Source organism: Glycine soja, chromosome 6 (genome assembly GCF_004193775.1).
Source record: "Glycine soja cultivar W05 chromosome 6, ASM419377v2, whole genome shotgun sequence".
Lineage (NCBI taxonomy): Eukaryota > Viridiplantae > Streptophyta > Magnoliopsida > Fabales > Fabaceae > Glycine > Glycine soja.
In genome coordinates, this window is record NC_041007.1 from 3,186,250 (window position 1) to 3,201,835 (window position 15,586).

At 30.8% G+C, this 15,586-nt stretch overlaps 1 protein-coding gene across 1 annotated transcript; it reads left to right on the forward strand.

Moving 5' to 3' along the window:
* Positions 1–1,759: 1,759 nt before the first annotated feature.
* Positions 1,760–4,599, forward strand: LOC114414738. The gene is made up of 2 exons (XM_028379122.1): positions 1,760–3,098; positions 3,677–4,599. Exons 1-2 carry the CDS (start codon positions 2,135–2,137, stop codon positions 4,192–4,194), a joined length of 1,482 nt encoding a protein of 493 aa, XP_028234923.1. The 5' UTR covers positions 1,760–2,134; the 3' UTR covers positions 4,195–4,599.
* Positions 4,600–15,586: the final 10,987 nt, after the last annotated feature.

The following is a 15,586-nucleotide window of genomic DNA, read 5'->3' on the forward strand; positions in this document are numbered from 1 at the left end:
GATGCCAATTTTTTTTTAATTTCAACTGTTTATATTTAAAATTTATACAAATATTTTTAATCCCAATTATGCATACTATTAATAAATTTAAATTCACTATTATATTCTTTAAATCATCATATATTATTGGTATAAACTATTCATTAATTTTAAAATTTATTTTCTTGTGTATATTTTTTATGATTTGAAATGTTTTCTCTTTTTTAATATGTACTTTAAATATGTTGCATTTATAAATTTATATTGTTTTAATAGAAGTCAGAAAACAAATGTAGATTAATATAATGTTAAAGTCAACAAAAAACTGCCAAACACTTTCCAACAACGTAGTTAATTTTTATGTTTTCTTCCCTTATAGGCTCATACTTCCTTTTTATTTTTCACTTTATATCAGCCTCGTTTTTCTGGCATTTTAATGGGCCACGACTTTTACTTTGAAAATCTTTTTTCTTTGGTAGAACAAGACTATTCGACCAGAAACCAAAGGAAAAGAACTATTTTTTGACCAAAAAAGGTGGTACAAGAACAAGAGAACCTAACCAAAATGTCCTTCAGACGAATCAGAACTCAGAAAAAAGCAACCAATTGGCGTTTGAAACCTTTTGCTCTGAAGGCCTGATTGTCTTGCCTGCGACAATATAACTAGGAAAACAACATTTTCTTTGATCAATTTTGCTTTCCGAATAGGGGGAAACTACTATTATCTCTCCTAATAATTATAGTTATTTTCCTACATTCTTATCTTTACAAATGTTCTTTGTTATATCTTTCTTCTTTAAAAACCACATTAATTATTATTATTATCATTTCCCGTTTCGATTATAAAAAAAGAAAAAACTGATCTCATCCTCTCTCTATTTCTTTTTATCTGTGTTTTAAGTTTGTTATATAAAAAACAAGAAATATAATATATTTACTTGATTGTAATAAAATAATTATGAGATTTTTTTTTTGTTTTAGCTAATTTTTCTTTTTTCACTTGACAATAAATGCATTAATAGATTTTCCGTTCCAAAATAATTATCTTATAAGAAAAAAAATATGTTGTAAAATATTTGTTATTTTAGTCTTTCAATATAATATTAATTATTTTTTTCATTTATATCTTTAATAACTATCCTTGTCTTGTATCATTTCTAAAAAAGAAGATTAATATTAATAAGATTAATTTAGTAAAATTATTATTTCCTTTTATATATTTATTAATTTTTCTTGATGTGTATAAATAAATCTAGGATGATAACTAAAATGAAATGAAGGGAATATTAATTAAGATTAGGAACAAGTAAAAATATAATCAATAAAAAAAAATTAATATTATTTTAAACTTTATAAGTAATAAATAAATAAAAACAAAAATTCTTTAAAAATTTAACAATTAAGAAAGTTATTCTCTTAATTTCTTTTTAATTGTTGAATTTTTATTTTTATTTATCTTTCGGTTGACAAAATTTAATATCATATTAATTGTTCTATTATCAATTAATACTCTGACTTTATTAAACTATTTGACTAATTAAATGTTTATTAATTTTTCAGCCTGTTTTTTTTTTTTAAAAAAAAACTTAAGCTGTTAAGCATCAATTCAAAATGAAGAAATAAAAAATTAAATGTAAAATTGATTTTAGTTTCTGGAAGTGCTTGGTAATGGAAAGCACAAACAACTCAACCACAGTTCTTAGCCTCTCTCTCTCTCTCTCTCTCCTTTGAAAACAGAAGACACAATAAATCATCGTCAAACGCGTTCTTTGCTTAACGAGGATAGCTTGTCGGTTCCCACAGTAGTATTAAATTATAGGGAACTGCCAATGAAATTCTTAATCAAAGAAAAAACGCACCTTACCTTACCTTGTCGTGTGCCCTTCCCTTCTTCCCATGCCCCTGCATGCTTTCTTTGATTGAATTGAACCAGTCTTAGTCCACGCCCGCCACCCACCTCATTATTTCAATTTTCCCCTCTCTTACTCATTCTTTTCTCTCTTCCCTTATTCATCACTCTTCCAAAATAAAATTAAAAAAAAAACCCACCTTTTTAGTTTTCTCTCATAGTCTCATCTCATCACGACAAACAACAATCTAATCTATGCAACCCCAAAGAAACCCAATTCAATAGAAAAAGAAAACAAAAAATCAGATGAGCCAGTGGATACACGTGGCGGTGGCAGCATCCGCCGTGGGATGCGTCTCGACCCTTTTGTTGGTCTTTCTCTGGCGTTGGTGCCATAAAAGAAATCATCGCAGAAATTTCGTTGAGCCGGCTAGTTTGACCAGAGTGGAGAGTGTCCAGGGAGGGATTTCTGTTTCCAGGCTTCATCAACAACAACAACCTTTTCAATTGGATCAGGGAAACAAGAACAACAACAAGGGCAATTACAATTACTATGTTTTTCGCGGTGGTGGCGTGTCGGGGAAAAGAAGTTTGTTCAATTGGGGTGATCATCCATCTATGGCCGCTGATGCTGTTGAAAATGGATGGTCACGATTTGCTTTCACAGGGTACAAGAGTTACACGCCATCTCCTTCGAAAAGATCAGCACTTTTAGGAGTTTGCGCTGCACCTGGTGGAGGAAGTGATTTTGGAAGAGAATCAGAGGTTGAGATAAGCTGGGAAGTGGCCCGTGGATCTGCTGAGTTTATGCAGAAGGTGAGGTTGAATCCCGGGATCAAAAAATCTCATCATCACAACAACAATAACAACGCTTTTTCTCTGAGTGTTGCTTCTATCATTAGAGGGGCTTTGCCTTTGCCTGGTCCTCCTTTGGGGAACTGTGCGTTCCCACAAGAGGCATATTTTGAGATTACCATTTTGTACTCACGTGGGGATGAGTATGAGTTTGTTGGGAAGAGTGTGGAAGGTGAAAAGACCAAGCTTTTGGTTCAAGGTAACTCCAATGTTAAAGGGAATTCGGAGGCTTTGGTTCATGTTACTAGTGGCAATGGTAGTAATAAAATCAACAATGTTGAAGGAGAAGGTGGGAAGGGTGAATCTGTGATGTTCTCTTTTGGGTTAACTGCTGGGGGTTCTGTTCCTTTGAGAGTTCCAGGTAGCTACACTGGGAGCATTGGCTTCAACTCCAACGGTTCTCTCTATCTTGATGGTAACTACTAATATTAAATCATTTACCTGCCATTAGCTTCCTGCTTCACCTTCATTTGTTTGCTTCCATTTGACTGAATTAGGTAGAGTTTTGTGGACCAAAGTAGGTATAATTGTATAAACAACAATTAACAACTATGATTTTTTTTTTCTTTGTTATTTAGTTTTTGTCTATTGCGATTTTAAAAAAGAATTGAATGGAATGACACATGAGACTCGTACTTACATGTCTTTGATTTTTATTTTCAAAATGCAATTAAACAAGGTTGTTTAGACAACAATTGTGAGGTGGTGTAAGTGTAAAACATATTCCATTTCTTTTGAGAGACAAGTTGAACAAGATGAAAACAGAAAAAGAATACGTGAAAACATCTTTCCGCTGTTTCTGGTTTTTAGCTTTTGAAAGACTTGTTTTGGAAATAATTTTCAAAACTTAATAAATTTTGGATGATAAATTGATTAACAAGTAATGTGAAACTATTTTAAAAAATAAATTGAGATGCGAAACAAACATGGCATATATTTCTGTTATATTGTTTTGGTATCTTTCGAGACATCTAAGTTTGAAAATTGTTACAGGAATGAAACTTGTAAGCGAATCAGAGAAGGCAGAATGGGTAGGAACCGATAGAGTGATTGGTTGTGGATTTGATCCTAGGCAGAAGAAGGTTTTCTTCACATTAGACTCAGAGCTAATGCATGTCATTCACTGTCAGACAGAGGAATTTGGTACACCACTCTTTCCAATCTTGGCTGCAAACATAGACATTCTGGTGTTAGTTAATTTTGGACAAAGTGCATTTAAATATGCACCTGCAAATGCCCAGAGAACACCAAATCCATGCTTCATAGCCCCACTTGTAAATTCCCCTGCTGCTACCATAGGCTATGATGACAGCAAGGAGCTATTCTCAATTGGAAGGATTGATTCTCAGTGGCTCAATCGGTCCACAACCAAAGGAAGCCACAACAATGGGAACAATAATAATAACAATAACAACAAAAATCGAACATTGGATTTTGATGAGGAGTCTGAGGCTGATCTATTTGAAATCGTCTTAGATGGTTCTGGAAAATCGCCAAACACAGCATCATAGCTTACAGCAAAGAGTGCACATTGGTAAAACATCATCTATATATATTTGCTTGTCCTAATGGGACATGGCTTTGCTGCACATACATGGGTTTCATTTGGAAGAATGTTTAACGTGTGTATCTCGCCATCGGTTAATGCTGTACGAATGAATACACAGAACACACACAGAAGGAGATTCATATACATGACACACTACTTTACCTATCATCACCAATTGTGGAGGCTTAACATTGACTAACCAGTCAAATACAGTTTGTCTTTCGTTATCTACTCTATTATTTTTTGCAAGCGGCCAGGAATTTAATTTTTTCTTTTGGAAGAGAATATAATCACCCCCCTCTGTAAATTTGTATCCTCGTATATATTAATAAAAATGTTTCAGGTTTCAACTGCCTGTGAAAAATGACATTCTCTTTCATGCTTCATGTGAAAAAGCTTATTAAAATCGGCATCAACAAATAAAAAAAGGAATTCGATGAGTGTGATTAAATAGCCAACCACACGTTGAAGTTGCAGGAAGAATTTTGATTCAATTTTATCATAAGACGTTCTTTGGATAAACAAAGAGCTTTATATGTGTGACTTTTGATTTTTTTTTTTATGTAAAGTTAAAAGAGCTCTTAAAATAATCTCTATTTAAAAAACTTTTATATTTAGTTCTCAAAAACTTTTGTAGCTTGTATTGAGAATTAGTTCTTATAATTGGTTTAAAGAATTGACTTGTAAAAATATCTTAAGAGTTCAATTGAAAAGTTAGCATTCTTAATTACTATTATTAAAAAATAAAAAGAAAGAGAAATGAAGCATCATATATAAATTAATATTTATTATAAAATAATTTATTTTCTTTGTCTTCTATTTTTTTTACTTTCAAAGGAATGAGTGAAACTTTGAATTTTGAACCGTTAGATGTTAAATTTTGTCTTAATCTAGTCATATAAATATTTTTCTTTCAATGTAATCTTCTCTTAATAAATAAACATGTACGCCTTCTTATCATAGTCATCTAACTTAATAATTGTAATGTTAAATTCTTTCTTTCAAATCCGTTGTCTCACCTGACATATACTAGTATTTTTGTGTGTGTGTGTGTGTGGGTCATTAATATCGTTAGCTGAGTCTTAATTGGTAATTGTAGTTTTCAAAACATTGTCATTTCAAACAAACAAAAGAATAAACTGAAACTTCAGATTAATATAGAATATAAAATTAATAATTTTGCACAAAGAAGACTTTTTTTTTTTAAGAAAAAGCACAAAGAAGAATTTAGGAATCCCTTTTTCTCATTCTTCTGCTGGTAGAAATGTGGAGGTCATCGACGTTTGTGGCTATGGCTTTTGTTTGGTTAAACATTGAAGGGAAACTGAGGAAACATGGCGTTGCAAAAGGTAAGGATATTCATAATTATAGTTTGTTCCTCAAAAAGTAATAATTTTTAATTTGATATAATAAAAAAGTAATACTCCCTAATCTTAAATATAAGAAATAAAACCATGACATAGTTGGTTAACTATATTAATTTTAATTAATATTAAAATGTAGGCTGTAATTTATATGTTTGATAATATATTAATATTAATGTAACTTAAACTCAAAAACTAATAATTAAGATTTGGGAAACTAAATTTAAAACAAAATTTTACTGTATAAATTAATATAAATATGCTAATATAAAAATAATAAAACAAAAGTTTATTATTATAATTATAATATTTTTTTAAGTTAAGAAAGTCTAATTTAATTGGTTGAGAAATAATGTATGAGTTATTATAGAATTATGTGATATTATTTTTTATTCCCACTCATAAAAAAATAATATTTTTGTGAGATAACTTATATCTTTCACGGATAATTGATTGCATTCACATTTTTACTTTTCAAATTATTTTGAAAGTATTTTTAAGAAAAAAGAATTCCCTTATGTACCAAAAAAAAAAAGGAAAATAATTCTTCTATGTGTTCATTTCATTTGTAAGATTTGACCTTCCACATGGACCACAACAAACAATCGAAAACGAAAAACGTGGTACAGTTTGAACGACAAATTCTTAAGTGAATTAATGAGATCTATCTTGTACAACCAACCTAAATAAATTTTATTAATCTCCCTATTCAAACATTTGTTCCATTCTCCTCCCAATTTGGCAGGATGCTGTTGGAATCGATTTTCTTCTTGAGTTTTGTAATTAGTTTTAGGGTTTGACTCCTCCGGTGGCCACCATTATCTTTAATGGCCACCTAATAAGAATTTCATCTGTTCTGCTTTTGCCTTGGGGTGTTGGCAACTGGGAATTTAACAACCTATAAATTAAGCATATCAATGTACCCAAAAAAAATCAACATATAATAACGTGTCAAACTGCCAATCCTTAGTTTAAATTCGTCAAAGGTCAGAATAATGTTTTTTACTTTCTGAGTGGTCAGAAACAGAATAATAAAACCACTTAAATTTTTTTTGGACGATCGAAACCACTTACCTAGTTGATGCTTGTGTCACCTAGCTTTAAGAAGAGCAATTTTAACCGTGGCTTCTCTCTCGTTATTAATTTTCCCCACAAAAAAAAGATAAATAATCATTTTTTTCTAAATGTGTAATTTACTTATCAATACGTCTTTAAAATGTTAAAATATAAAATTTAGTTTTCAAAATTATAAAAAATGTGACAAATATATCTGATCATTAACTTCCGTTCTTCACGGTTAATAAAATAAAATAGTATACATGGTAATTATTATAATTTTTTTAAAATTGTAATAATTAATCACAACTTACTATTAACGGATATATTTGTAACATTTTTTACACTTTTGGGGATTAAATTTTATATTTTCATCTTTTCGGAATGTATTTGTCAACAAAGTATAAAGACAAAAAGTTAAAAAAATATTATATGACAAATATGTTCATATGTCGACATTTAGAGATAGCTATGTTGACATTTTAGGGACAATTTCATCTCTCTACGACTTAATATATTTATCACACTTTTTACAAGAATTAAATTTATCAGCGAATTAGCCATTCTGGAACAAAACTAGCTATTTACCAAAAAAATATTTAGGAATCTTTTTATTTTTATTTCTTTTTAATATGCACCGTTATTTGTAAAAGGTTCTATATATGTGGTTGTTTTTTTTCAACAATCGAGGGAAGAATTCCTGTTAATGGTGTTCTTAAGGTATTCGTGTGCAGTGTCATCCACATTAGAGGGTTCAAATTAAACTTGTGTTGCCTTATTAATCTTGGTCTGGTTTCAATTTACTTTTAATAAAATTAGGTTTTAGAAAATAGTGACGGAAACTCCAAATTAAGGGCATCTCTCCATCACACAACTTCTACAGTTCAAGCTTATATTGTACCCGTGAAGAACTGATTATAGAAAAAGATGAAAAAATTACTAAAGAAACCAATCCTTAATTTCCACACTTGTGGATGGTTCCATACTTGGTGTTCTATACTAGCACTTCGAGTACAAAATCCTCCTTCTGTAGCTAATGCATGTTCCATAGTGGCACTGTGGCAGTTATAATATCTAACTTCTCAACCTGAAGTAAATTAATAACCATAAATGACAAATATAATAGCAACACAATTCAAAAAATATGCACACTCGAATCCATTCGAGTGTGTGAACATGCACGTCCATGCAGACATAAAATTTTAGCACATACAGGAACTCCATAATATTCTGAGACCTTTTAATTTCCAGAATTTCCAAAGCACAACAACTGAGTTCCTCTCATCAAGCAAAACACGAAAACGGTATTAATTTATCTTTCAATCTAATAACCTCATCTAATGATGCTATCTGACCAGATTAACTCTGAAAAACAGAAGAAATAAATTTTATATAGTTTTTATATTTGACTAATTAAGATTATTAAGTTAAAAATAATAAATATTTTTACCTTTGTAACACGTGCGCATACCAATCTTTTTTGTCAAACATTGGAATGGGCTGGGTTGTAATACTCACAGACGAAGGAAATGCTCAGTCAAGCAGAAAGCGGATTAAACTAATTATGCAAAAAAACTAGAAGGCATTTTTTGAGTAATTGCTTCCTGCACCCCATTGAAAACTTTAAAGAAAGTAAATGGACAAATATGCCCTTCATTATCTATTACACTCACCAAACACCCTTTGCCTGCGCCTAATCCTAGTAACTCCTTCCCTTTCCCTTCTGCCTCGACCTTGTACCCATTCCTGTTTCCTTGTGCCGCTACAGCTTCCAACTAGGTTCTTATGAAATAATTTATAAGTGGTTTAACCTATGAAGAACTGCTTGAATCCCCGGTGTAATTAGCTTCCCCGCAATATATATAGCCTACCACTTAAGGTACACTACATTCTGTGAATATGTGCAACTCTTGAAGTCATGGAAAAATTTGAAGTTAAAATAAGACAATCATATAACACTGCCACTTCGATTTTCTCATTGAAGACTTGTCGAGATTTCTGTTATACGCCGACACAATCAAGCAACTTTAATGCCTTATCATTGGTAGACTTGAAATAAAAAGATGCAAGAATCTAATTTTGGATTACCAAATCCGTAACAATTCTAATAAGGTTCTTGAGAAATCTAGAAATCGAAACGTACGCATTCTAGATTGCTCAATATGAAATCTTGTAATTTCTAATGATCGGTAAACCGCGGTACTTATCAAAATTTAAAGTTAACACACATAAGAATGGACGTGACCGAAATGGACTCTTGAATTTTGATTTTATATGTCGATTTTGAGAGGTATTTTTATTAAGAGAACAAGGAAAAAACCTGCAAAACAAATGATTCTGACATCCAAATAAACATATGAGCGAAAGAGAAAGAGAGGCACCGTCTTGTTCCTCGTGTGTCGATGTGTGATGGATGTGTTGAGAGGTTTGATGAAGCGTAGTTGCAGATTATAGAGATTATTATAACTTTGCAGATAATTTTTAGTACAACTCGCAAAATTGTTTCATTTATTTAACTGAAAACCAACACACTTTTAAGATCTGAAAAGGATCCAGAATTCAAATGCAAAACTCAATCACTCTCTTCCTCCGAATTCAAAAAAATGAAACTTTTTTATCACAAAATAAAAGAAGTTAGTTTTAATTAGTAATATACCCATTTTAACTAAGAATTTTACCCATCTCACAAAATAAAACAGAACTTTTAATTAGTCTAAATTCACAAAATTAAACTTGCTGCTTTATCCTTCTACACTAACTTGGAAACCCATAAATTGAAATGCAAATTTTTTCCTCAAAACAAAGAAAGCTTTTTTGGATCATACCCATAAGAGGTATAAACTAGAGAACCCAAGAAGCTTCTCCACAGAATTGAAAGCCATAAGAGAGATGGAATTTGAAATAAGGGGTTAGGATATGGAATATTGGATAAGTTCTAACTTAATTCGTCAATAATATCTTCCTATTATTATGCAACATTGGATAAACTTTAACTTAATCGGTTAATAATATCTTTCTATTATTATGCATTGATAAATTGTTAACAATAAATAATTATTATTGTTTCTCAGTTTTAATTATTATAATTATCATTTATTATTCATTTGTAATCTCCATCTATAAGGAGTATTCCTTCATTGAATAAATTAGATTCATTCATCACCGTGAAGCATTTCGAATCCTGACATCCTGTCGTCCGTCGGAACCGCGGAGAAGTTCGGAAGATGAAGAAGTATCAAGATGCATTCTTTAATATAGACTTCTGTGGAAGCGTTTTAGGCGAAGTTCCAAGACACTTCGCTAAATTACCCATATCTAGGACAAGTTTCTGCCATTTGGTTGATTGTTCTTTGTTTATTTGATATGTCGTTGAGAGTGAACCTTGGGTTATTTTGAAGATTTGTAGCTGTTGTTAACTTGGAATATTTTTACTTTTAAGCCTTGAGGAGGGTTTTTTTTCCCTCAAGATTTCACGAGGTGATGGGAAGTAGAAATTTGTCAAGGAGCCTTTGGTTCAGAGAGAGTGGGAACCCACCATTGGTTCTATGAATTTGCCCAGGAGGTAGTAGGATGCGAACAATGATTGTAAGAAAAAAAATCAATTTTGTCTGATGTTTGAATTTAGGAAAGTAATAGATCATAAAAAAAATAATCAGTTCCTGGCAATCTCAACGGCCGTAAATTGTTTAATATTTTTTAAAAGATTTACTAAGTATTTTATGGGAATTTTTACCTGTCAAAAAATTAACTCCTACAAAATATATTAAAATAATAATAAAATCATCGTTACATCATCACTCAACAATACAAATTAATGATAGGGACTAAAATATTAACAGAAAAAATGTTTAGAGATTAAGTGGAATGGGGTGTGAAGTACAGTTAGGAAAAAGGTTTAGGAGAAAGAAGAAAGATATAATAAAGGGAGGATAAGTTGGAAATATTAAAACTATGGAGGTGCAGGAAGCCAAAATGAGGGTGCATGAAGTAATTCTTATATGTTTGTTACTTGTCCAATGCCCACAAACAACGGTTTTCCAAACTCCAAACTAATAGACCTCATTAGGCTTGAATATTTGACGCACCTGTGGACTAAAATTGGACAATAGTTACACTGAGGCGTCTGCGGTTACTTCCTGCACCTCCCAGTTGCTTCCTGCACCCTTTGTGGAATGTTTTTTTTTTTTACCTTCTGGAGGGATTGGTCATTCCGAAAGCAAAAAAAGGAGTGCATTCCATAATTTAATTTTACATTCTGGAAGCCATAAAGGAGGTGTTGGAAGCAACGTGGGAGGTGCAGGAAACAATAGCCTGAGGTGTCGGTTGCATCACATGAAGTGGTGGACGTCATGGATAAGGTCATGAGGATCGTAATGCTTGCTAAGCAAAATTAACTTCTGATAGTATACGAGATATAATTAAGGCTGGTCTAATGGTGAATGAAAAAGAAAAGGAAAAAGAAGTCATAGATTCAAATTTTTTTCACTGATAAAAACTAATAATATTATTAATTAATATTTACCGATAATAAAAAAAACTTCTGATAGCATATAAAAATATCAAAAGGTTGTTTTCATTAATTATCAACATGTAAATATCAAAAGGATTAGCTTACGTGTACAAATTAAGAAGGGTAATGAAAGCTAAACGAGAGATTATTGTTAGATAAATATAATTGACTACCTTGAATAATTATTTTCGGTAGCTAAACATGCGTGCTTTTAGACAAAATTAGTGATTAGATATCACCAAAGAATGATACAGAGGATAGATCGATGTTGGGTCCATTAAGAATGTTGATGATTAGAGTTTGATTTATGATTGTGCATATGAAAAATGTTTTAATTTGCCAAAGAGAACTCATTGGGTGATCTTTGTTTTTTATTATATTTACATCAAAAGGAATTTATGAAACATTTGAAAGCATATTTGAGTTTATAAAATGGTTTATTAGCTATGTACTATTAATTTTTAGCTTATTTTAATAAGCTTCATGTGAAACTATTTTTTTTTTAATGTTTCATGTGAAACATATTAAAGCAATTAGTTTCTTTCAAGTTGTTTTAATAAGTTATCAGTTAAGCTTATGCATAAGCTATGATTCATTAAAAACTGATAGAATAACTGAATAAGTGCTTAATGAAACTTTAAACACTTCTTAGTGATCTCTATTCTCAAACTATTGACCGAGACAGACACTCATTGCAAGTAAAAAGGTAAGAAATAAATAAATAAAGGAAAGTGATTGGATATGAAGGGGTGAGTAACTAATGTTTCCCAATTAGCTAATGCCTATTTGGGTACTTATCTAGCAATGCCTCCGACAGCGCATGCTAATGACATTGATGAAAGCTTGAAATGTAGCACATGTTGTGTCTCCAACTCCATTTCCACAGCAAGAGTGAGAATATACTTAATTGATAGATATGCAATTAATCATGCATTGCAGATTTGATCCCATACAGGATATAACGAAAAAGAGTATTAAATTAAGCAATAAAACACAATAAGATTGCTTATTTGGTTTGAGTAGGCAAGTGATTGCGGTCACGGGCCACCTTGGATTATTATGGGAAGGACATTGATTTTCATGAAACAAAACATATATATGTTGTGTTTGATGTACGTACTTGAAATGAGTGTATGGGAGTCAATAAAACGAAGCTATTAGACCTTAATAGTATCCGAGTTAGTTCTAATTATATTATAATTAATGATTGTGATAAATAAAGTGAGGAGTTGCATGGGAGAGATTGATGAGCTCAAGGAGAGGGAAAAAGATCGATGTGGGATTGGTCAGAAAAAAAAAAGGAGCATTAGGAATGATGTTAGGGATGTAAAGGAAGGTGGAGCATGTGAATGAAAGGTCGACATGGATAAAAGCACGAAGAAAAGAGAGTGGTAAGCGATGATGGGTTGAGAATAAAGAGAACAGTGGCGCAGAGTTTTAGCAGCCTCACTCTCGAAGCACCAAGGAAAAAGCTACACTCCCTATTAATTTATTGCCATGTTTCCGAAGAAATGAATCGCATGTTTTTAACCATGTGATTTTGCTCTTGCTCTAGGGTTACGGGGAATTAAGCGGGGTCGCATAATTAAGATGCAAAAGGAAGATTTGAAATTTTAACAGTCTTTGAGGGGCAGAACTACTGGTATCTACCATCACAGTAACATTTCTTTCGTTGGTGTAGGGTGCTATAGTTTTTTCTACCTCTCACCTTGTTTTTTCCGCCTCCAATTCAATCAAGGGGACAAAATGAGCTAGACTGACCTGACCTAAACTTGTCTGGTAAAACTTAGGATTTATATTAAAAAAATTGAGCATGTAATGAATGATAATTTTTAACCCAGTATGACCAAACTTAGATCAAGGCGTTTGTAAAAGCTTGGCCGTGATGTACAAATCAAGCATTGTTTTAGAAGCACAAATTGAATTTGTATTTTTTTGTCTAACCCGCTATACCTTATGATCTACATCAAGTTCACAACTTCTCGCCATGAATCCACTCAATGTAAGACTTGATTATATTTTGGACACGAATTAAATTTTAGTCTGTATAGTCATATAAGAATTCAACCTTCAAAAAAATTCGTACTAACTAAGTGTGAGTCTCGTTTTAAAAGTCCTAATTAAATTTAGGATTTTTGGCTTAACCCAGAATAGTATAAGATCCACGTTAAATTTATGACTAACCCGACTCAAATATATTATCAAATATAGGACTTGATCTTTAAATTTTGAGTACGAATTAAATTTGAGTTTTTTTTTTTTTAAAGTTTGATTCAACCTTACTTGACTTTAGAAATCCGAAAATGAATATCTTGATTATTTGCCCTAAACTGCTATATATAGCTCATTACCCACATTAAGCCCATGATCAGAACTCGGTCAGTGAAATATAGAACTTGGAATTTAAATTTTGAGCACTTATTAAATATTGATATTTTTAATCTAATTTCATCATGCATCGATATTATAGTAGGATAGGATATTATTGTATTACATATGATTAAACTCCCTTGTACGTATTACACCAGTTCTTGCTCATAGAGGTTGGAGGCGCATAAATTTCTTCTTTTAATTACATTCATACTTAATTGTATGATATTATAATATTGAGAAATATATAATAAATGGATGTGAAGTGAAACTGGAAAACAAAGTGAACAAAAGTGTGAAAAAACGACAAATATTAGCACGAGAATATATATATATATATAAAGGTTTTAAATTATTTAAAATTATTATATAATAAATCACTTGATTTTTATATAACTTTATATATCTTGAAAATCGTATTTGGGATGATTTCTGATTAAATTGATAAGGTAAAATGGGGTGTTCGTGTCCTCCCCTTTCGAATGGGCATGGGAGCTAGGAGCCCCCGAGCTTAATTTTAGGGGTGCGTGCTTCTATTTAATTCTCTGAATTCCTTTTTTTATTTATTATTATTTAGTTCTGTGTTTTCTTTCCTCACAGGAAAAAAAATGTAAGAAAAATAGTATAGGAGAAAATAGCCTTACTTAATTTTAATGTACATTAGTGGAGTATTAAATAACTGTAAATTAATGAGAAAATAATATATTATTTATTGAAATTCATATCCAATGATAGTTTTATTATGTGATAAAATTATTAAACAAGGTGTTATTTAATGATACATGGGAAGAACACTATTAAATGAGCGTCAGATGTACGTTATAATCATAAGTTATTTTAATTCATAAAATTGACATATATTGATCGTTTTAATCCTTGATATCAAGGGCCGCCTCTTAATTAGATTTCCGACTTTAGTAATTATTAGTAATTTGAATACCTAACTTTGGAAAAATATTAATTATTAATTAGTTTAATCATTGACTTTATTATACATCAATCACTTTGATCTTATAATTTAAAGGATTAACATAATGACGTCAGATCCTATTACATTTATATAAGTTGATAATGATTTATTTAAAAAAAGAATTTGTTTTTTATTCTTATTATTGTATGAAAAATTCTTTTGATTGTCACACATTACAAACAAAATTGATCTCTAACCTAATGAATTAAAAAAACACATCTAAAAAAAAGAATTACTTTAATTTATTATCAGAGACCAAAATAATGAATAGATGTCAAATTTAGAGACGTAATTGTCAAATATATAAACTAATTTGATTGATTTTGTAATGACATGGACCAAATTAATTTGTAATACCATATTCAGACACTAAACTGATTAACCCATTCAAAGTTAGAAAACTATTGATGCAAAACTGTCGGTAAGCAAGTTAAAATCAAGATAATCGTCTCATCTAGCTAGTCGAGTCCAAGATACCAAAGGGTCACGCAATAATTGACCATGATTATGGGTGTTCAATGAAAGGAAGAGAAGAGAGAAACTGATATTCAAAATAAATAAATTATTTTTTATATGAATAGTTTTATATAATTAATATTAATATTTTGTTATATAATTGATTATAAAAGTTAGTGTAATTAATCAAATTATTTTATAACTAACTAAATTTATAATTAGTTTGTAACTAATATAATTAATCTATATATCCAATAAGGGGAGTTATATTTTGCAAAGTATATCTTGAACTTGGGGGATAAAAATTAATAGTTGGTATTCGGATACTTGTTTATTAAGAATTAAATTAGTGCATCACTCATGCAAGAGAGATTTGGACGACTTAATATAAAACAGATTAGCGAGAAAGAGGGATTTGGTTTGTCGTTTTGTAAGCATTAAGGACAAAACAGTTGGTAATTAGGTGAATGTTTTAATAATAAATCCACTCAAAAACCCTATGTTTTCAGCGCAAATTTCATTACAGTGGTATACCATTTTGGCATATTTTCAGTCACATACATACCTACCTAGAAGAAACGCTGTTACAAATTTCACCTGATGGTTACTTGGCTAGTGTCCATTTTAA

Coding starts and splice junctions, on each gene's coding strand:
- LOC114414738 (XM_028379122.1), top strand. CDS start 2,135: ATGAGCCAGTGGATACACGTGGCGGTGGCAGCATCCGCCGTGGGATGC. Junction 3,099..3,676: donor CGGTTCTCTCTATCTTGATG/GTAACTACTAAT, acceptor AAATTGTTACAG/GAATGAAACTTGTAAGCGAA.